We start from the raw sequence: 23,260 nt of genomic DNA, 5'->3' as shown, positions 1-23,260 counted from the left end.
AAGCCAATGGTCTGACACAGCTCACTGGTCATGGATGGACAATATTCACCAGTGACTACCAGCTGTACAAAGAACTTGTCCACATCACATGGGTTGACAAGGAACAGTTTCAGAAGTTCATCCCAAAAATTGGTGGTATGTACATGCTGAGGAGTTTTGTTAGTGCTGTGGGATACCTGATGGGAGGAAGTGGCATTGAAGACATACTTGGCTCTGCATTTGGAGGGGGTGCCAAAAATGTTGACCCGGAAAAAATACCCACAAAATGTAAAAGCATTGAGACTCCTTGTTGAGTAGTTACTGCGACCCATTCTCCCCAAAACGAACGTGCACACCATGGCTGCACTCGCGCAATGTCTCGTCACCAAAAGCACCCAGAGCAAAACCACAAGACTTTGGGTTGAGTGCTCCTTGACCCAGTGTTCATTGTGATGGCCTTTGTTCGGGCTAAGAGAGAAGCTGACTGGACTCTTCCCTTGTTTGCTGTGGAAAAGATGTTCCCCAACATCTTTGAGCCTGGAACGTCAACTATGCTCTCTACTGTCTTTACTATCTCCGATCCATGCAGCGCCTGCATCCACACGTTTTTGATTAAATACTTTAAAGTAATATTGTAGTCTATATATATATATATATAGATATATATGTATATATATATGTGTGTGTGTGTGTGTGTGTGTGTGTGTGTGTGTGTGTGTGTGTGTGTGTGTGTGTGTGTGTGTGTGTGTGTGTGTGTGTGTGTGTGTGTCGCCCTCTGCCAAGAGGAAGGACTTATCCATGCGAGGTTGTGATTTTAATGCGACGATTTCAAGTGTATTGTGGATCAGCACATTTATGAAAATTATATGGCAGCCATCTTGTTTTCTTTGAAGTTGTCATTTTATCGAATATTTGAAGTGTATTTCATCAAGAGTGGTTACTTTTGCCACAGTGAATGCTATTTAATTAAGTTTGTACATTTCAATGTCTTTAAATGCATGATATCCCTCACAACATTTTTTACTCGAAATTCTTTAGCGGCCATCTTGGATTTTCACTTTTAAACAAAAATGCCCAAAGTCTAGCATTTGGCCCCCATTAGATTTGAAATCAGCAATGAAAACTCTGTTAGAATCACCAAAGAAAAAAACTTTATGACGCAAAACAAGCTTTTTCATCTGGCGCTCGGACTATATACAGAGAAAGGATTCCCGCCCGGGGTCAGACTCGTTTCCTTGGAATAATATTCTATAAAACAAACTTACTTTCATTCCACACATAAAAGACTTTCGTGTGAGGTGCCAGAAAGCTTACATAACTTTAAACGCTTTAAAAATTCTATTCCATCCGGAGTAGAGCGCAGGACTCAAAACACCTTCTTCACCTTTTGTACTGTTCCCTTGTCCGATCCAGGTTTGACTACGGCTGTCAGGTCTACGAAACGGCAAAAACGTATATTATCCTGAAAATTCTAGAACCCGTACAAAAACAAGGACTCTGCCTCACCTTGAGAGTTTTCCGCACTTCTCCAGTGGAGAGCCTCCACGCCTAGGCAAACACACCGTTACTAAAATTCAGACAAACACAACTCTCACTACAGTACGCAACAAGAAAATCCAGCATTTTTGGAACACACCCAGACACAATAAACATATATTCAAAAACAATGACAAACTCATCAAACCTTTCAGACTGAGAGTCTGAGAGTCTTTGAAGACCTCAAAAACTTAGACTTTTCCAAAAAAGACATTGAACAATTTATTTCTTTTCACCGACTTCCCTCCGTTGCACCTCACCAAGGCAAAAGTAGACTTAGAACTCACCACACACAATAAAGCAAGCACAAAAACCAAAACAATTTAAAGCCGCATACAAAAACCTTTTCTTTTTAAAAACCCAGATGCAGAGCTGATCTTCACAGACGGCTCTAAATCGGACTCTGCTGTGGGCGCCGCCGCCCTGCCCTCAAACAGTACACACCAGAAAAGAGACTCCATCCCGAAGCCTCCATTTTCTCTGCGGGGGCTGTAGTTGTGCTGGTTGAATTGTAAATTAGGGAAAGTAAAAATAAACTCGCTTCCGAAGAGGATACATCATAGAAATCTCGTGGAGACCAAACCTTGGTTCCTATTTAAACAGTATTAAATCAAGCTGTTGAAAACATGTGGTTGAACAGAGCGCTTACAGAATTAAAGTTGGGATATGGGAAGGGGAAAATTGGATACGGTACATGGGAAACAGAGATGAGAGATGGGAAACAGAAGGCGAGGCGGGATTCAGAAGATGAGACTGGTCATATGTGTACAATAATGACTGCATAGCACCGGGTTAGCCTGAAAACCGACGCGGAGAGAAAATGACAGGAAACAATTATTCTTATTAAAATAACAAACACCCTCCCCCCCCCTCTCTCTCTCTCTCTCTCTCTCTCTCTCTTCTCTCTCCCTCTTTCTCCACCCCACTTCTCTCTCTCGCTCTCTATATCCCTTTTTCACCATCCCTCTTCTCTCTCTCTCTCTCTCTCTCTCTCTCTTTCTCTCTCTCTCTCTCTCTCCCCCCCCCCTCTCTCTCTCTCTCTCTCTCTCTCTCTCTCTCTCTCTCTCTCTCTCTCTCTCTCTCTCTCTCTTTCTCCCTGCCCGCAGACAAAATTGCATGCGTTCAACTCAAGAGCGCTGGAACGTTTGTTTTACGCTCGTATCACGGGCCGTCACGCGTTATCACAAGGGCCCGCCCAGGTCTCGCGCGACGCAAGATAGGGCAATTGAACCTTGCTATACACGATCTAAGTTTTAAAAAACTGTCTTTCCTAGGTGGTTTAAGTATATTTATTATTATGTATTTATTATAGCTGATATCTCGAGTGCCCCCCCCCCCTTCTCTCTCTCTCTCTCTCTCTCTCTCTCTCTCTCTCTCTCTCTCTCTCTCTCTCTCTCTCTCTTTCTCTCTTCTCTCCCTCTCTTCTATCTCTCTCGCTCCCTCCCTCCTCTCTCTCTGTATGTGCGCGCGCGCAGTGTGTGCGTGTGTGTACAAACCCAAACCCAGCCGAACATTCAGGGGCGAAAGCTGACTTGTTTGAAAGGGTAATCAAAGTGAAATGGGACCAGATATTGCCTGTAGATATCACACAAGAATCTTACTCGAGGCGGCGACTCTGAGTTGTGAATGAAAACAAATCCGGAATTCATATTGTATGTTCAACCGCCAAAATAATCGGGAAAGTATCTTATTAAATATCAATTCCAACTAAAATTAAATTTAACTTTAGATGTGAATACACAAACACAAAGCAAAGAAACAGAGATGTCAGTACTAGATCTATATGTTATAGATCTACCAGTGAGTCTAACTCTTTGGTAGAACATGACAATTATCATTTTTTAAATTTCACATTTGGCTGTTTTTGTCTAGCCTTTCGCGGCCAGGAGCTGGTGTCATAATCGAGGTCACGATCTGATTATAGGACTGTAAAAAGTCGAGGGAAAAAAACAAGCACTTGCAGCTAGCAGTCGAGATATTATTAGGAGTTAGTTACCCTCATATTTGTGAGGTAGACTCGACCAGTGTTAGTTAGCTTACATAATCAGAGTTTGTGATTGCTTCTAACTGTGGCCCCAAAGGGGTGAACAGGGTATATGTGGCAATGAAACAGTTTTGACTGCTATACACATGTTCTCTTCAACTCTATTGATAGACTCTTCCAGCCTCATTTTAAGCTTACTTAATCAAAGCTTGCGACTGCTTATGGAGTAGCCCGAGAGGGATAACGAGCTAGACTAACTACGACACTTTAACCATCGTTGCAATATGAAATGACAACACAGCAATATGAGTTCAATCAGTGAACATCTTGCCGCTTAAAATAATTACATGATTATAACTTGCCTCGTTTTTGTTTGTTGATTTTTAGTTTTCTTTTCTTCCTTCTCATCCACCCTCCCAACCCCAACCCTTTCCCCTTTGTTTTTATGTGTGTGTTAATTTATGTTATCTGTTATTATTTAAACAATCTCAGCAATTCTCGTTCTATAGATTTAGCATGTGCCATTCTATACCTCCTCTTTTCCTCCCCAAACAAAGTTGTACACACGCACGCACAAACACACTCACACACACACACACACACACAGAGAGAGACACACACACACACACACACACACACACACACACACACAGAGAGAGAGAGAGAGAGAGAGAGAGAGAGAGAGAGAGAGAGAGAGAGAGAGAGAGAGAGAGAGAGAGAGACACACACACACACACGCACGCACACAAACACACGCACACACACACCTCAAGCAGTCAGCGATTAAACCAACCTCGCGTCGCCTAGTGACGTAGCCCATCACGCGCTACGCGTCAAAGCGAGCCCTCCACGGCGCGGACAAAAGCCCAAAGAGGAAGTGGAATATCTTGGTACATGCGCCGTAGTAGAAAATCGTTGGTTAAAATGTGAGCCCTGCTCTTCTGCCAACCTCATGCTCGGCCCTGTGGTTGTGAGTACTGGTGACATAACAAGGTTTGGCTGTTCTAGTACTTCCATGTCAGTGAAAACTGAGCCCACAGGGTCAAAAGCAATGAATCCTTCAACAGACGGTGAAGGTGTGCAAGACATTCCCTTCTTTCTGTCTATTTTTTCTAACTGTTGATCTTGCATTTTCTCGTGCACAAAATGGCCGGGCCCTATTGATGTCCTGGGGTACCTCTCCTTTTTCAAACTGGGGCTTTGAACTGGGGATTACTTGTAATGTAGTTCAAATAGTGATAATCAGTTGGTCCTGTGGGGTTTTATTTCTGCGCGAAATATTCTTAAAAGAAAAGAAAAGAAACCCAACGCCAAAAGAAAACAACACAAAACGGAACAGCAGTTAGTAGGGGCTTTTTATACCCTCAATCTTTATTTGGCCTACAGATGAATGTACTATAGTATACTGCTGTCGTGGCCTGCATAACTATAATACGACCATTGAGTTTTGCGAAGAATTTATACTCCCTAATTCATCATGCCGTTCAAAATGTCTTTTGTTGCTTACCATTCCCCACCCTCACCACCCAAAATACATCAACTGCTCTTCCCCCCCCCCCCCCCCCACCCCCCACTCCTCGTTTGAAAGAAAAATGGAAACCAAGTGAGAAAAGACACTCAAACAGAATCCATTACAGTACAAAAGAAATCAGAGCTGAACCAAAGCGTCAGACAAACATTCCAGGCTTCCGTGCTGCCTGTCCATGTTCTGTAAAGGATGTGCTTACAATAATAGTCGATAGGTAGTAATGCTATTTGTTCTAGATGGAAAAATTCGACCTTTGACTTCTTATCTGACTTGGACATTCGAGTGGAACTTACTATACCATATTGTATACACAGCCTAGCGTACTTCTTGTACGCTAAGATGCACAGTGATATTCTGATGTCGAATGTTAACACGTCAAATGGTGTCAACCGAGACGACCTTATTACAGAATGATAAGCACGGCTCGGTGTCGACTCCTCCTACTTCGACAAACATGAATCACCCGTATACAATGTACTTGGATGTACTGTACTCCTTTAAAACAAATCCTACAAACACTATGTCTATGGTGATCTTGAATCTGACTGGGTTTTTACGAATCGCGCAAGATACCGGTGGACGTGTATTGATATGACAAAGCTGCAATATTAAATGGTGTTGAAATGACGCAGTCGTGTTTGAGGACAATCATAAAACTCAATACTTGCAGTATTGCGGACAACGACTTAATACATTTTAATTTAGATATAATGTAATCATTGAAAAGAAAAGAGTCACCAGCCATACTGCATTTTGAAAGAAAAATATAGTATATGCGTACAAATGTTAACGAGTGAAATTGACTTTTGCTGTCAAGTTCGAATCAAATGAAAATTCCCTTTAATATATTTCTGTCTTGGGTTTCTATTGTGTCTTTGTATTCAATGAATACGCAAACATAATGAGACTGGACAATTTGAACAGAAAAAGTTGGAATTTTCTTCCCAATTTGCAACGAAATGTGAGTTTGTTCGTTCTTATGTTTTCAATTCAAACGACAGTATATAATTCCTCATTTACTGTAAGTTTGACACTTAGGATGGGTCATTTACAAAAACGAAAATGAATGAACAACAGAGATAAAAGAAATTAATCTTTAAAAAATGTGATACAATGAGAACTCATAAAAATTAGTTGTACGGCCAATTTTGTGTATTGTCGTACATTCACAAGAATAAAAAATAATAAAACGCACAAGAGTGGGTAAAGATGACACCAATGCAAACAAATAAAAACAATGTTAGATAGCAAGTATGAGCCACAAACATAAACATTTGCATGTTACTTTGCGACTTCAATTGTACCACATCAATGCTTGTTTTCATATCAGTTTATATGTTGTCACATATCATATATACGCACATAGCGAAATGCACACACAAAACGAATAGATTTTAAAGGCCGGAATTTTTTCTTTTACACGAGTATATTTTTCGTATTTAAAACGCATACACAAGACAATTCGTGCATAATGAAACGACTTCCGCGTTCTACCGATTTCGCTATGGGCGTGCTAGACAATGTATATGCCTACACGCAGGCTAATATAATTCATGATATCTTGGTTATGCAATATGTGAGCCAACAATTGTAATAATTATATCAAGGGATAACTACCTATTTACTTCAGAGCTATATCAGAGACCCAAAATTGTATACTGCAAGATGGTTCGAACGCTAAAAAAATAGGCTGTCAAATAGATGGGCTGTCAAGGGTGCTGATGAAGACCGGTGGTAATAATTTTGCTTCTTGAATACAGGGCATTAAGCACCATCTTTGCTCTTATTCCTGTTGTTTTTGCCCCAGGTAAGCCCTTCAGTATAAACAATGTAGTATCCTGTGAGCAACAATAATAATAATAGATGTCGGTACCAGTACTATTGAGAGCGTTAATTGTAATCTTTTTGATGCTGTTGTTTTGAGAAAGGTGGGGGGGGGGGGGGGTTCTTTCTTTTCTTTCTTTTTTTTTTGTATCACATAGAAAGGTGGGTTATTTTGTGAATATTATACATTCTTTGACAGTACTACGAAATAAGAGATTCTGTCGTGGAGCTGCAGAGTAGGCTTTACAAGAATTATGGACACAATTATAAAAGAAAACAAAACAAAACGAACAAACTTCAAACCATTTATCCTTTTTTTTAAAAAATCATTTGAACAATACCCAACTGTCCTTCTAATATACAGTGCAACAGAAGGGGGATCAACAAAAACAAAGTTTTCAACACATCCCCTAAACATTATATTAAATCTCATGAAAATAAAGAAGGTAATAGTCTAGTAAAGCTCTCCATTCGGAACTAACTAGACTTACTACGCACATCCCCCTCCCCACCCCCCTTCTTTTTAACGGGACCACATAATATGGGTCGTTGTAATGTTATGTAAAAATGACGTCTTAAATTTATTTTAAGATTGGGTCGTCAAATATACATCTACCGCCAAGTTCACTGTATACAGAGTCCGTGAAGTGCTCATCAATAGGAACTGACAGCAATCTAAGGTTCAACATTGTAGAAACATGGCAGGAATATAAAAAAAAAACAAGTCGAAAAGGAATTTTTTTAAAGAGAAAAGAAAACAGACGTTGGTTACATGGACATGTAAACGTATTTGAACTCAGGACAAAGAGATTGTTTGTGCATCATACATAAGCTTAAACAACGGGGAAGGGGGGAATAATACATGTATTGTAAACATTGTTGGTAAACACACACCCAAAACCAGCTGTTTTATACACCATGTCTCGCCCTCTTGTCCCTGTAAACAATCATTGTTATTCATGCACCAAAACCATTGTCTTCACCAGTATAACTTAGTCAGTCACTGACAAAAACCTATGTCATTACAATGATAACAAGAGTTCACATTGATAGTATGATCTTTATAGGCTTTACTTCCTATCGGCGACTCAAGTCCCTTAAGCGTACGGTACACTGCAAGATAAAGTAAGAAGCAAAGTATATGTATATCATAACCAACATTTTTCGATGAAAGAAAACGAATGTAGCATTCCGCATAATAAAACTTATCTTTCGAACTGATGACTATTCCGCTTACGAACCACTACAAGACTGTGCTGCTAGAGCAACAGGAACGAAAGCTGTACACACAATCCTGTGTGATGAGTAATCATATGCTCGAATTTTCAACAACATTCACATTTTATGAATTTATAAAACTCATTCTTCTCCGGGAGGGGCAGTAGTAAATTGTGAAAAGAGCTTGTGCATAAATCTTGGAGTCTAAACTTACATAAATAGTATATAGAGATAACGTTTCTAGCTGCGCCCGCTAAAGACTCATTGTGACTTTATAATAATTCCCTTGGCAGTCAGATGGGTTCTTTTCCTCATCCCAGTTTAGTTCCCAAGGAGACACATTGCACTTGAGTCTGTTACTACACCGCTATCTCTAAGTGCCATTCACATATCAGTTATAAGTATTAAGATATAGACATGAACTCGCTCAACTCACTTTTCAATGATGTGTTAAACGGGAACATGCACCCTGCCAAATCTAATCGACACCTTACGGTACAAGAGGACAGAACAAAATACAGAAACAGAACCCCACCAAGTCTTCATTTTTGGGGTTCATCAAAGAGATATGAACTTAAGAGCAATTTTTAAAAATTAAAAAACCCACTTGACGATTTTGATATCTGTACTGGAAAGGGAGAAAACATCTGCGAAGGAATATCTCAGTCAAGCTTTAACGTGAGTGCATTTGATATTCCAGAAACAAGCAACATAACCGAAGTTCTAATAGAGGATATTCAGCTCTGCCTTCATTCTTGGTTTATTGAATACTCTCTTGTAGATAACGACCCCACCCCAACCCCCCTTCATTTTTTTTACGTTTGATGATTTTTTGGGGGGTCTTTTCATCTTTCTGTCTTTTTATTTTCTTTCTATCCTTCTTTCTCTTTTTTTGTTAGTTTGTCTTATTTTGTTTTGTTTTCTACAAAATGGTGCATGATCCTTTTGTATCAAAATTAGTGTCCAGGTCGTCGGTATATTTTTTCATGTTTCCCAATTGCAGTTTGGGCTTGTCCACTACGCAAGTAAGGAGAGCCGCCATGTTTTTCAGGAGGACTTCCGCTTTTGCTCCACTCATGAGGCACGTTTTGTAGCCCAGATCGAGGGAGACAATCCCTGAGTGCAAGTGGTGCTGTACAAACAAGTTTGTCTCCATACCAATAGGAAGCACAGGAGGCTGGTGAGTTGTTTTGCTCATCACATATTGAATATTCTCTGGCGATGTCATTTCAATGCAGATACCGTGTGGGCTCTGATGAAACACCTCCATCACTCTCTCGGCCAGACTTTGAAAGTAAGTGAAAGGTAGCATTCCATGGTCAATGTGTTGCTGTACCTTGTTGTTGTTGGCCACTATAAACTCAACGAGGGTAAGTTTAGTGGTGGAATCAAGTGTCACAGGCAGAGGAATCTCGTTGGAAAAGTTCCCAACATTCCCGCTAATGTCCTTGTTGAAGCGTCGGAGGTCCACGGGGAAGATCAGGCTTAATGTTGATTTTCCAGTGAGGACGTGAAGAAGAATCTGGTAGCAGCTGGCCACTATGCCCAAGAGTGAAACTTTGTGGGTGCGTATAAAGGCCGTGAGTTTACGAGTGAGGTCAGGCGAAAGCAGAATGCGCTGCGCAGCATTCGTTGCTTCCAGTGGTTTTGGAGGATACTGTATCTTATGAGCCTTCAGAGAAGTGTTTCCAACGTCGTGGTTTAATGTTTTTGCCCAAAAATGGGTTAGAGCTTCCGATTTTGACTTATACACTTTGTTCAGTTCAGTGCTCAGGTCATCTTGTCGGATGATATATTTGTCTGGTTGAATCTTCTCAGTTGGGGGTTTGTTATCCTCGGAATGAAGGATGGCGGACAAGTCTTTCACAAATGAGTGCACCGATCGAAAATCGAAGACTGCTTTGTGGAAAACGATTCTTACCAGAGCTCGGTTCCCTTGTCGCATGATAAACCTCATAGGTCCCTTTCCTTTGAACTCAAAAACTTCTTCACAATACTGCTGCAGATTCTCCTCGGTAGAAGGCATCACACGGAAGTCCATAGCTTCTTCAGGTGAGAGAATTTTCTTTTCAAAGTTGAAAATGGTATTTCTCTTAGAACTGTCTTCTTTAAAGGCAAAACAAGCAGCTGGGTGCATCTCCAAGACTTTAATGATTGCAAGTTTTAGCGCTTCGGGATCTTGGCGCGCTTTGGGAAGCTCCACATCAACAATCCCGTGTAGGTACGACTTCCTCGGATGGCGTTTGTATATCACCAGTTGGCTCGACTCAACCACTGATGCTGTGAAACTTTTCACCTTTTCAGGGGGTGCAGGCAGTGCGGGTACCTCTTCCTTCTTCATTGGGGCATCACCACTTTCATTTTCCGCTGCAGCTATGGCCAACTGTTCCATGTCAGGGCCGAATTCGGAACCTTCCGCCATCTTTCCTGACAAGACATCATCAATCGCCTGGGCAATCGAGCGAACGGTGGGGTCATTGGTGATAAAGACAATAGCAGGTAGTCTGCAGTGAAGTTCCTTGTAGATCTGGTTGATCATCGTCATGCCAACGATGGAGTCCATCCCAATGTCAATGAGGCTGGTATCTGTCTTGATGGTTCCATCCTCGGCGCTAAGAACCTGGGTAGCCAAAGCTGTGACGTATCGCTCGTAAACATCCACTCGCTGGTCTGGAGGCAATTCGCGTGCTGTTTTCAGAGCGAGCAGAATATCCTCCTCAATTTTCACTTCTTCTGTTGCAGACCCGAGCATTGACATAAGCCTGTACTGAAAAGGCACGAGCATGTCTCTTTTCACACGTTTGACAAGAATTTCCTCGTCGAAAGTACAAGGAACAATCTGTGCCCAGTCTAATAACAAAATGGGAATGATCACAGCTGTGATGTCCTCCTCTGTCATGAGTATGAAACCTTGGTTTTCCAGAAACTTCTTGGCTTCTGTATAGTTGCTAAGGATTCCTGTATCCAGGGCTCCCCAGTTGATACTTTGCCCAGAGAGTTTCTTGTGTCTGCGATAGTGAGCAATGCCGTCCATGAAAGCATTACCAGCTCCGTAGTTGGCTTGCCCAGCATTACCGAGGGCAGAGGTGATAGAGGAATGCATTATGAAATAGTCTAGGGGAAGATCTTTTGTTAGCTGATGCAAGTTCCATACACCCATCACTTTCGGTGCCAGGACCTTTGAGAATGTTTTTGGATCAACATCAACAAGGAGTTGATCGTTCACAACAGCTGCACCGAAAAAGACCCCCTTTATCACGGAGCCACGGAACGAATTAAGCATGTTTTTGAAAGATGTTTTCAGAGAATCCAGGTTAGTGACATCCCCTTGGAAAGCCTTGATATTGCAATCTTCGGCTGTTATCAGATCTTCGATGTCCTTGTTTTGTTCCGCTGAAGCCTGTCTCCTGTTCAAAATAGCAATGTTTCCTGCCCCGTTGCTAGACAAAAATTTAACAAAGAGCCAACCGAGCCCTGTGAGGCCACCGACCACTATGTAAATGGCATCCTGGCGGAACAGCTCTGATTTCTCCATACGCACCAATGGACTCTTCATTTGGATGATCTGCACTTCTAACAGTTCATCTAGATCAGAAACGGCTGTTTTGAACACAGGATATGAGCTTGGTGCTTTATGAAGACAGCCTGCCACCCTGTTCATCAAAGATGCATGCTTTCTCATCCACTTCTTCACTTTGGGTACCGTAGAAGCAAGATTCTGGGGGTGGAACACCATGTTCGTGTCAAGTAGATCGACCTGAACGCTTGGCAGGAAGAAGGCAATCGGAGCTCGCGCTGAATCTTGTAGCAAAGAGGAGACCGTTATGAAGTGTTTTGCCATTGGCCATCTTTTCGCCAGAATCGGAACAACGGTCTCTTCTGTGAGGACCAAAGATACCACAGTTTCTCCCATGGACTCAACATTATTGAGTTCTTCAACAACCACCAAGTTCATTTGCACAGGTTTTGGTTTCCTTCGGCTCATCAGCATGCACAGCAAAGCTTCTCCAAATTTCGCAGTTGCAGAGGAAGCCAAGATTGTTGCAGTTGGCGTGAGAACCAGGTCTTGAAGACACCACAACAAAACAAGCCTGGAGAGATCTCCGGGCACGTAGTCCGGAATCATGTCTGCAGTAACTGTGGTGGAGGCAGGGACTTTTATTTTGGTTCCCGTAGGAACTGGATAGCACGAAATGAGAGGCACCTTGTGGTCAGTTTGTTTTTTACCGTTCACTGGAGCATTGCCGGTGCCTATGTTCTCAAGAGCAAACAACGGATACCCATTTCCTTTCTGCGATATCCTCTTTTCCATTGTACTATAGAGCATGGTCATGTTATACAACAGGGGGCTCTGGAAGGCTGTTGTGGACACATCAATGCTGATGTATGAAGCTTGCTCTACCTTCTCTTGGGGTTTGTGATAAACAGCAAAACTGTCCGTTAGAACAGATGGCTCGCGGCTCAAAAATATTACATTCTGCGACGTGTCAGCAAAGTTGTGGCGAAAAGTTGGTACTACGGTGTCCGGTTCCACAGCAATGAACTGGTTCACGAAAATGTCTTTCTCCGTGACCATGAACTCAGGGTAGCCCTTGAGAGCCTCGTCACTGAGGATCAAGTCGGTAATTGATGTGACAAAGTCTAGACAGAGCTTTCCTTCGGGCAGGTGAAGGTCGACGCTCGCGAAGTTTGTGTAGATTTGTTCCTTCAGCACACATCGGGTCATTCCCCACAGAGCTGTCATGAGAGGGTTAACATTCTCTGTTTCTGTTGTAACGTCTTCGGGGAGAAAGGCTCTTTGTGTGAACAAACACAAGGGGATGGTGAGCGATTTGTCAAAGGCATATTTATACAAGAACTTGAGCAACATACAAGAATTCAAAATCTTTGTGTGCACATCATAAGCATCTTCAGAGTCATCCATCTTCAAATTCGGAAGAAATATGATGAGTTCAAACGGTTCTGCTGTGTTTTTGAGCATTGTGTCCAACGTGTTCTGAAGGTAGTCTGAAGTCTGTTCCTGGGGATCATAAACGAGACATCTCTTCATGAGCGCTGTCGGTGTGCCTTCAGGTACACTGTCCGTGACGTAGAGCGCTTTCGGCTCCTTTGTTTCCTCACCGGTGTAATTCGATTTCTGAAGCTTCCAGTAGCATCTGTACATGTCTTGAACCGCATCCGATTTATCGGTCAGAGATTTGATGGCCAAGTCCTCCAGATCAGCAATGACTTCGCCCCACAGCGTTGTGAGTTTGATGTCGTAGAGAGTCAAAGTTCTGTCCGAGCACTTGAGAGTGGTGTAGATATACATTTCCTCTTCGGTTGGCCGATAGCATGTGAGCTTTCCTATTGACCTAGGCAACAAATCCCGAGCTTCATCCATTGTGTTCATCAGCAACACTGACGTCTGTACCATGCCATCCAGGATAGATGGGTGGATTGTTGTTCCACCGATTTCCATGAACATGGCCCTGGGGACAAAAATCTTGGCCAGACATTCTTGTGAACTTTTCAGGGCGTACATGAGCAGAGAGTAGCCAGGACCGTAAGTGAAGCCAAAACTTTTGAGGGAATCATAGATTTCTTCTCGCTTCACCATCTGTGTACAGCGTGCTTCTATGTGTCGGATGTTGATAGCAGGTGAGTGCTTCGGCATGTTGTGGGCCTGCAAGTGGATGTTGGCAAAAGTCTTATTCCCCTGTACAGCTGCCAGCTTGTAGCTCTGGTATTTCTCTACGCCGACTCCTTTGGCGGGTGAAGGCTTCACTTCAATGTCCAGTTCAACAGCACCATCTCTGGAAAAGGAACAAGGCTGTTCAAACCGCACCGACACTGAGTAGAGAGGTGCATCCATGCTGTCATTGTGCATCGCGACCGCAAAGCCAATCTCTGCGTACAAAGCCCCAGGAATGATAAGCATACCAGAGACGATGTGGTCATACACGGAGGGAAATGTCAGGGCAGTTATGATTGTCTTGAACTCATTGGTTGTGTCCACTTTGTATACAAAAGGGTGCTCTTTTCTCATGTAGTGCACACCAGACAGAATCATGTGCGCTGACTCGCATAACTGGAGAACCCTCCGAGGGTTGAAGCTGTAGCGTGGAATACACGTCACAACTGTGCCTTTTGTGGGAAGATTCTTCCACTTTATGTTGAAGCCTTGTTCATAGAGACTCACCACAGCTTGCAAGAAAATCTTCCACTCTGGCTGTTTGTACATAGAGACAATAGGCACCACGATGTCCTGTGGGAAGATGTCGCCCGAATGTGCCCTGAGAACAGGTTTCGGACCAATCTCAATGTACACGTTTTTGGAACCTTTGGTCACAGTTTTCTGTACAGCTTCGTAGAAACGCACAGGTTCTCTCATGTTGCTAACCCAGTAATCAGCGTCCAGTGGACCCATGACCGGTTCGGCCAACACTGAAGAGATCATATCAACATCAGGTGGGTTTGGAGTGATGTCCGATAGAGCTTGTTTCAGGTCCTCCTTACAACCATCCACATGGTGGCTGTGATAGGCCACTGGCACCTGGAGATCGATCAACTGTATCTGGGCGCCGATAGACCTGGCTTTGGACTGAAGCTCTTGCTTGACTTGTGTGATAATGTTGTTGTTTCCACTTACAGCGCATGCAACAGGGCTGTACTCCAGCGAAACGTTGGCTAGCCCTTGAAAGTTTTTGACAACTTCCTTGACCTTTGACACCAGCATGTTTCTGACGATGACCATCTTGCCGCCAATAACCTTGGCCATCAATGTAGTGCGGAAGTACACAATTTTGACAGCGTCTCGTAGAGAGAGAATTCCGGCAAAAAAGGCCGCTGCCACTTCCCCCACTGACTGACCTACCACACACGCTGGGGTCACTCCCAAAGATGCCCACACCCGGCCAAGACCTACCTGACATGCAAAGATTGCAATGGGGGAAAATTCCGGGTCGTCGAAATAGCTTTCCTGCTCAAATCGTGTAATCAGAGACCATGAAACGTACTCACACAGATATTCATCAATCTGAACTATTGCATCCCTGAAGGCAGAGCTCTCATCCAGCATCTCTTTACACATACCCTTCCAGGTTGTGCCCATCCCACAAAAAACAAATACCGCTTTCGCTCTTCTGTTTGCAACAATCCCTTTCTCCCCCTTCTGAATGTGATCATTGAGCTTTGACAACAGTTCAGACATGTCTTCAATCACACATGCAAACCTGATATTGTAATGATCTCGCCGCACTGTGGAGGTATAGGAAACATCGTGAACATCGAGAGAGCTTACCTCTGGGTGCTGCACGAAGTCTTCTATACTTCCTTTCAACGACTTCTCATGTTTAGCTGAGAAACAGACAATACATGGAATGCTTAGAACCTCGCTTTGGCTCGATCGTCTCATTAGATCGTGCTCGACAAACGCTTTGACCACGGCGTGACAATTTGTCCCCCCAAACCCAAAAGAGTTTACGCACGCAATCTTGTTACGACGGGGCCAGTCCATAGCCTTTGTTGGGACTTGAAGATTTAGGTCCGGGAAGTCAATCTTGGGATTGGGTCTGTCGAAGAAGAGTGACGGTGCTATTTTGGAGTGTTTCATCATTAGCAGAACCTTGATGAGGCCTGCCGTCCCAGCTGCCGATTCCAGATGGCCAACGTTTGTTTTCACGGAGCCGATATAGCGCTGCCTCGTAGTTCCCTTAGAGCGGAAGAATGTGCCCAGCGCTTTCGCTTCTACAGGATCACCAGCCGATGTCCCAGTACCTTTGAACATAAAAAAGAAATATGAGTGAAGCGGGTTAAAAAGTACGTGTAATAAAATCAACAACGCCTTTCCTCTTTGTTTCTACCTCCCCCCTTTTTTTTTAAATCTGTCTCCGCTCCCCCTGTTTGTTTGGTTTGGGTTTTTAAAAGCGTTTTGCGGCTCTCACATCGGCATAAGGTCATATGAGCGCGTGGGACACATTAAATATTTTTAGTTGGTAGGAAATTATGAATTTTGTCCCGGTGGCGGTTGAAGCCTACTCGTATCGATTTTGGACCACCAAGGGATCTTTAACACGAGCAACTTGAACACAGATTTATTCTTTACCGTGTTAGTATTTGTCAACTCCGTCTAATTTCCTGTGGGTGGTTCAGTACCTGTCATTTTTTTACGTTCTGTCATCTGTCTGCACGTGTAACTATGCATCAGCATGCATCCTATGCTCATGTTGCTTTTATTTAGAGAAAGAAAAATCCATCTAAATATACATTTTTAAAAAAAAGAAACAATTAATTGTTCTAAACGCCGCACAAGACACCAACGATTTATTGCTTTCTTAATTCACTAGACAAGAGTGGGTGTCCATTGTCATCCATTAACCGCATGACAGGGTCTGTCCCTGGAAAATGGTACAGCAAATATTTCCTTGCAAAATTTTATATGTTTGCTTTTGTTTGCTTTGTTGTTGGTGGTTTTTTCTGTTTTTTCCATTCTACTTTAGTTCTTTTTTTTTTAATCTGTTAAAATTATTTTTATAGGATGAGGTAACGCTTCAGCGCAAAGTACATTGTAATTGCCATGCTGCAAAGGCTAGGGAGAACCCATGACTTCAAGGACATCGCCTCCCCCTCCCTTTGCCAAGAAAGAACAAAATATACCCCCCCCCCCCCACACACACACACTCACACACTCACACTCACATTTACACTCACACACAGACACACACACACTCTCTCTCTCTCTCTCTCTCTCTCTCTCTCTCTCTCTCTCTCTCTCTCTCTCTCTCTCTCTCTCTTTCTCTCTCTCGCTCTAACACACACACACACACACACACACCGACAAACACACATACACTCTATCTCTCTCTCTTTCACACACACACACACACACACACACACACACACACACACACACACACACACACACACACACACACGCACGCACAGTCCCTCACTCACTCACTCACTTTCCTTGAAAGAAAAATACAAGTGAAAAGGTGAGTTTGTGGTATTTCTTTTAAGTAAACAATTATAGTGCAAAGCTCTAAATTCTACGAGTAGGTTGTACGGTAAATCTTTGTTTTTGTGTCCTTTAATGGATTATATACGCAGTTTATCACCTTACACTGAATATAATAATTTGTGACCTGCAAACATAAGTCGATTGCTGCACGTAAATAGCTGGAGGGCACCAGTGGTAGGTCATAGTATTTCTTTTTTTTTCTTATAATTTTATGTCATTTTTTAGTGTCTATTTTGCTTTTTTCATACACTAAGTGGCCTTTTTCGTGTTTTGGGTTTAAATGACAAAAGAAAAGAAAATCAGCACAATAAAGGTCATTTCGTGCACAGTAAAAGTTAGTTAGATAGACAGAGACAAAAGAAGGAAAAAGAGTAATTTGACCTTCCAATAACGCCCTTCAACCACACTTTCGCTTTCCTCTTGACGTGTTTCTCTTTTTTAAAGGTGCTTTATGCTCCCATTAACAAAATTTGTATAATCTTCAAGGCAGGCTTGGACCCTGCTCGTCAAGGCCAACCCGGTTTCAGACGGATACGACTTTCCAACAGAAAGACCGAGATACTCCGTTCTTTTAAAATATCTCCCCATACTGGAGTCAAACTCGAGTCTTCCGCTACTGTACAGGCGCCGGTGAATGTTCGTTACAGTCGATATCGACGAACTAAACTAGTATAAACTTTGATAAGGTAGCATGTACTGGATTTACAAGACCAATTTGTCTATTATAATTTTAGCAATAGAACGGTTCTTTTTATATTAAATGAGACTGTTATCGCTGCTAACCGAAACTTAGAAAAATACCCTTCATAAGCTTCTTTGAGGGGGGGCTACACCTGAAGGCTATCTCGCTTATTAGTGGACCAAATTTCGCCAAATTTCGCACATATAACAAGCATAGTAAGGAGTCTTAAATCTGCAATCAAATTTGAGAAAAAAAGTTTCGTTTCCTTGGATACGGCGGCCATATTGGATTTTGTTGACATGTCTTACATAATACATACCGCACTTATTTTTCATGGAAATTTATTGTTGTTTTTGTTTGTTGTTGTTGTTGTTTTTTTTGCATGCAGGTCAGCAAACATTAGATCTAAAAATGTGTCCGTTGTTTTTTTCGTAAACGAATTAGAACATTTTAAATAAATTTTTTCCTGAAGTAGTATTCAAGTTTGCGAAAAATCCGTAAAAATCCACACTCCGGACACCACCAACAAAAATCTATTCGATATATAAAAAATTAAATAAACAATTTTTTAGTATTACATCTTCTCTTCATTCTGTGAAAATGTCATGACATTTGAAAAATGGTGGAGTTCTTAAAAAAATTATAGAGGGAAATTGCGTTTTCAGAAAACGTCCGATAAAGAATTTTGACTTTATGACGAAATGGTGGTGATAAACATGCCCGTGCGATGCAATAGTTGTAGGAGAGGCTGAAGAAGCTAAAAATGCCTACAACTCAAATTCTATAACTTTTAGCCCCCCCAAAGATGCAAGTCTTTTGTAAATTTAGAATCACGGTGGTTACCGGTTTATCGAAACAAAGACATTCTGGCATCATGAGACTTTCCCTGACTCGAGACTTGATTATTTTTTTATTGTGATTTTGAAATTTCTTTTAGGAGTCATACTGTCTATAAATGTCGTGCTGCTAAACCCCGAGGCTTTAAGTATTAGCATACCACGATGACGCTTTATTGAAACTTTTCTTCGGGTTTTTTTCTGTTTTGGGGGGATTTGTTATTTGTTTCATGTTTTATGTGTGTGTGTTGGGGGGGGGGTTAAGCGGGGGCAGTTGTGTTTCATTTGTCTTTAAAAATAGGCTAACTATAATGATGATGATGACATAATTTATGTTAATAGCAATATCGGGTATGTGGGTAATAATGATGATGATGATGATGATGATGATGATGATGATGATGATGATGATGATGATGATGATGATGATGATGATGATGATGATGATGATGTATTTTTGTCGTAGTGAAGGAAAGCATCCACACGTAGTAGAGGCAACCACATTTTAATAATTTAGGACATTTTTTTAAAATATCGGTCAGTTGACGAAAAGCGAACAAAAAGAAAGCCGCGAAAGTAATGAACATAAACTGTGCGCTTCATGTAACTGTAAACCGGAATGCTAAAAGAATACATCTCTCAAGGATTACATCTGTCGCCCATATATTTCCTGATTGCTCAAGACGTTTCTAAGGGAATTCTGACCTCATATTCATGGCGTCGGTCTCGCAATGTAAAGATTTTCACATGATCCCTGGAACGGGAGGTACAAGTAACGCGTCATGTTGTATCACTTTTTTTTTAAATTAACTAAAAAGCAATTTACATCCAAGCTCTTTACCTCAAGCCATACACCTGAATGCTTTCCAAAGTCTGTGGTCATAGCTTCTTTCTCTGCCTTGAGAGCTAAATCAATGTCTTGCATTCGAATAGCAAGATTAACAGCTATCAAATCGTGTATTTCTGTCTTTATGGGGGATACCTCACAACAGAAAAACGGAGATACTGTTTAGAATATCGCGAAATTGAACTTGAATCTTAGCCAGATAAAGCAAAGAGCCCAACCGTTAAGTCACAGACATATTGAAGGGGTATCCGTAATGTGTGATAAGTTCTTACCGTGAGCCTCGATATAATCTATGCCTTCCAAATCCATGGCTGCGTCCTGATACACAGTCTCCAGAAGGCGGAGCTGTTGATCGCCGGATGGGGCGGAGATTGGTGTCACCGAGTGACCGTCTTGGTTGGAGCCTGTCTCTATTGTAGCCCAGATGTGGTCACCGTCGCGGAGCGCCTGGCAATGTAAAGCATAACAGGTTAACGTGTTGATTTTTAATGATGAATTCTTTTATTCTAATCAAAGACTCACGAGTCGGGAAAATAATTAAAACATTATCAGCCTCAAAATTTGTGGCATTTTAGAAACTATTTCAGTGCCCCATGGGAAAGTAGGACTTGGCCTTCAAGAAGACAGGGCGAAATAAATAAGACATCGTAAAACATATGAAATCTCTCGGGGTCGCTAATCTGTCATAATTGAGATAACATTATTCTTAGTGAAGGAGGGGGTGCAGTGACACGATAACAGCAATCTAATACCCAGGGAAGAAAGCAGAATAGGAAGAGAGGCTGTAAAGCAACAAAACTACCAAAACGGAGAAAGGCACTTTTCAGTATCGAAAGTAAATTAGGGATTCAGAACAAAAGCCATAGGTGAAAATCTTGGATAAAGTACCATTCTACCTATTACCCAAAAGTAAACGACTAGTCAGAACAATCCAAACATTGTTGACTCTTCTTCTACGATAAGTCGCCATAACAGAAGAGAGGTTCCCATTCATAAAGATGCAGACAGCGACCTCAACGCTTAACGGCAACAGAGGATGAAACAGTAAAAGTAAGCAGACAGCGAGCGTTTCTACGAGTGCCGTTGGACGAGTAAAGAAGACAGAGATAGATTGGCATGGCGTGTTACGGGGTTTAACGTGGGAGTCTGGGAAGACGGATTCGAAAGGAAAACACTAGTGATATTGTTAGTGCTGAATCAATGGGCCCTACTTTTCCTTTTGGCACTAATTGGGCGACTTACGTCTTTGAGCCTTTTCAGGATGACCATTCCGCAGCCCTCCCCTCTCGTGTATCCGTCCGCGCTGTCGGAGAAGGCGAAACACTGGCCGGTGGGTGACACCATGTGGGCTTTGCTCAGATGAACGAACACGTCGGGAGACATGAGGAAATTAGTTCCACCGCACAGGGCAAGGTCACAGTCACCTAGGTAGAACAATGCAGTGCAATATTGCGTGTCAGACACAGGTAAGTGCGGACAGTGGTGCTGCTGACAGTGATAAACGAAGACGGGGACTCGTGTGCGTCATGGGAAGCCATAACCTTGTCACGTTTTGTCGGGACCGGAAGGTAAAATAGGACAAACCAGGAGAGATGGGATGGGGAGGGGTGGGAGTTGGTGATTATGACCCAGTTGTCAGTACATTTTGTGCCTCTGTGGGTCAGATCATTAACCTACATTGTTATTTTTAAATATTGTTTTGGATCTACTTTAAGCTTCTTCGTGGTGTTCTTGACGGCAGTCAGCCCGACCATAGACGTTAACCTTGGGGACACCAAGTCAAGGCTGGTTTATCATTGGTTGCTAGTTGTTTGTTTTTCTCAATAATTTATTTTTCTATTAATGTCATTTATTTACCTATTTTTTGTAGGGGTGAGGATGGGGTGTGAGGTGAGATAACGACGCTCTGAGCAATACATAAGAGTAAGGGGTAGCCTAGATAATTTTTCTTCAAGAAATCACTTCAATCGAAATAATATCGTTTCAGTTGAGTAAATATCAATGTACTATTGTGTATCTTACGACTTGGCAATACACTTCAAAGATAGTCACAACGCAGAGAGATGATATTATATTATTGTTATGGTTGTGTTTACCTGTTCTAAGGGCTTGGGCACCCACGTGAATGGCAACCAGGGCAGAGGAGCAAGCTGTATCTAGGGTCATGGAAGGACCTCGAAGGTCGAAGGTGAAGGACACACGGGCAGAAATTATGCTGTTGGAGATGCCAGTCACTGTGTAGTTGCCCACGATTGGAGATTTAGCGGTGAACAAAGCCCGGTAGTCGCCGTTCATAGCTCCTGAAACAAGAAGTGAGTGCGTGTGTTTGCGTTAAAGTGTGCGTGTTTTTTTTGGTTTTTTGTTGGGGGTTTTTTTTTTGGGGGGGGGGCGTTAGTATCTTTTAAAGTTCATATCGACCTAATAAGACAGATGCATAGAGGTACAAAGAAAATAGACTTACCCACATGGGAATGGAAGGAACGTTTTTTCTAAAATTATGAGGGCGCGCGGTGTATTGGTGTGTGTGTGCGTGTGTGTGCGCGCGTGTGTGTGTGCGCGCATGTGTGTGTGTGTGTGTGTGTGTGTGTGTGTGTGTATTGTGTGTGTGTAAGTGTTTGTGTATGTGTGTGCGTGTTTGTGTACAAAAGCGAAAAGCTAACCGTCACAACAATGACGCTGGAATGCGTTCATTTTTGCACACAGCGGACTTGCTGTTTGACCCCCTTGTGAGAACGATGGATGCATGTTATGTTTTACCGGTGTTTTTTCTACTCTAATCTATCATGGACAACTCATGTTGGATGTGATTGGTAGAGCCGAATCACCCTACTTTCTATTTTCAACGACAACCACAGTTTATGTTGGTTTTTAAAAGCATGTATTGCTGTACTACTTGTATTTGAAACCTTGAGAAAAAATACACGCTTTCAAAATGTTTGTTCTGCTGAGAAAAAAAAATTGCCAAATGCAAACACTATTCATGGTATAATATTACTCATTTTACGTTAAACCCAGAAAGTGACATGACCTGCTTTGAACACAGTACAGCAAACATTATTCTTAATTTTCTGCATAGTACTATAAACTTGTTATGTTGTATTTGAAGTGCCTTTCAAGAAGCATAGGTTCTGTTTGGAAATGGTCAAAAGAAATGCCGAGGTCTTCTTTGTAGTTAACCACACATAATACTTGTGTTATAGAGATTCAGCACCCGTGGTGAACGAGGCAATTTTCCTGATTTTCCACACGGAAATCTGAGGTTCCAATACAAACTGTGACCAGAATTTCCAAGTATCCCAACGTGGGATAAGATACCAGGTCTTGGAGACTACGTAACCCCCCAGACAAGATAAATAAGCGATCTCTGCGTGGTGCTGGGTACTTCGGATTACCAATGCCTATCCTCAATCCAGACCCAACGGCAAAAAACAACACCTAGATCTAGGCGGATATGGCAGTACGACCAGGTTTTTTTTACCAAAGGCTCAACTGGACTCAATAGGATAGGCTCTGCCCCAGACGACACCTGCCCGAGATGTTGTGTGAGTCCCGACGACTTACGACACGCATTATTCGAGTGACTGCACGGAGACCTGTATCGCAGACCGCTGATGCAAGACAATACCCGGCCCGGACCAGATGTGCTATGGACCAAACCCAAAGAGGTCCATCATAAATTATTTATTTATAGAGGCATCAGCAATCCATGTCCAGGTGCTGTTTTAGCCACCCAAAGAGGTCGTCACATTCTGACCGCATGCGGCCGGCTGCCGACCCCCGTGGGAGGTAAGGGTGACACAGAAACCAACACTAAGCACTCACGTA

At 42.4% G+C, this 23,260-nt stretch overlaps 1 protein-coding gene across 1 annotated transcript in view; it reads right to left on the bottom strand.

Annotated features, from left to right (window-relative positions):
• Positions 1 to 5,844: 5,844 nt before the first annotated feature.
• LOC101859645 (mycocerosic acid synthase-like) overlaps positions 5,845 to 23,260 on the bottom strand; it is an 18,908-nt gene continuing 1,492 nt past the window's right edge. Inside the window, exons 4-7 of the mRNA XM_013083375.2 lie at positions 21,532 to 21,735; positions 20,678 to 20,859; positions 19,708 to 19,882; positions 5,845 to 15,827 (exon numbers count right to left, since the gene is read on the bottom strand). Coding sequence (XP_012938829.1) covers positions 8,992 to 15,827; positions 19,708 to 19,882; positions 20,678 to 20,859; positions 21,532 to 21,735 — 7,397 coding nt within the window. The 3' untranslated portion in view covers positions 5,845 to 8,991. The remainder of the gene's footprint in view (positions 15,828 to 19,707; positions 19,883 to 20,677; positions 20,860 to 21,531; positions 21,736 to 23,260) is intronic.

This window comes from Aplysia californica, unplaced genomic scaffold (genome assembly GCF_000002075.1).
Source record: "Aplysia californica isolate F4 #8 unplaced genomic scaffold, AplCal3.0 scaffold00228, whole genome shotgun sequence".
NCBI classification, from domain to species: domain Eukaryota; kingdom Metazoa; phylum Mollusca; class Gastropoda; order Aplysiida; family Aplysiidae; genus Aplysia; species Aplysia californica.
The sequence above is the reverse complement of the archived record's forward strand: the minus strand, read 5'-3'. Positions and strand labels throughout refer to the sequence as shown.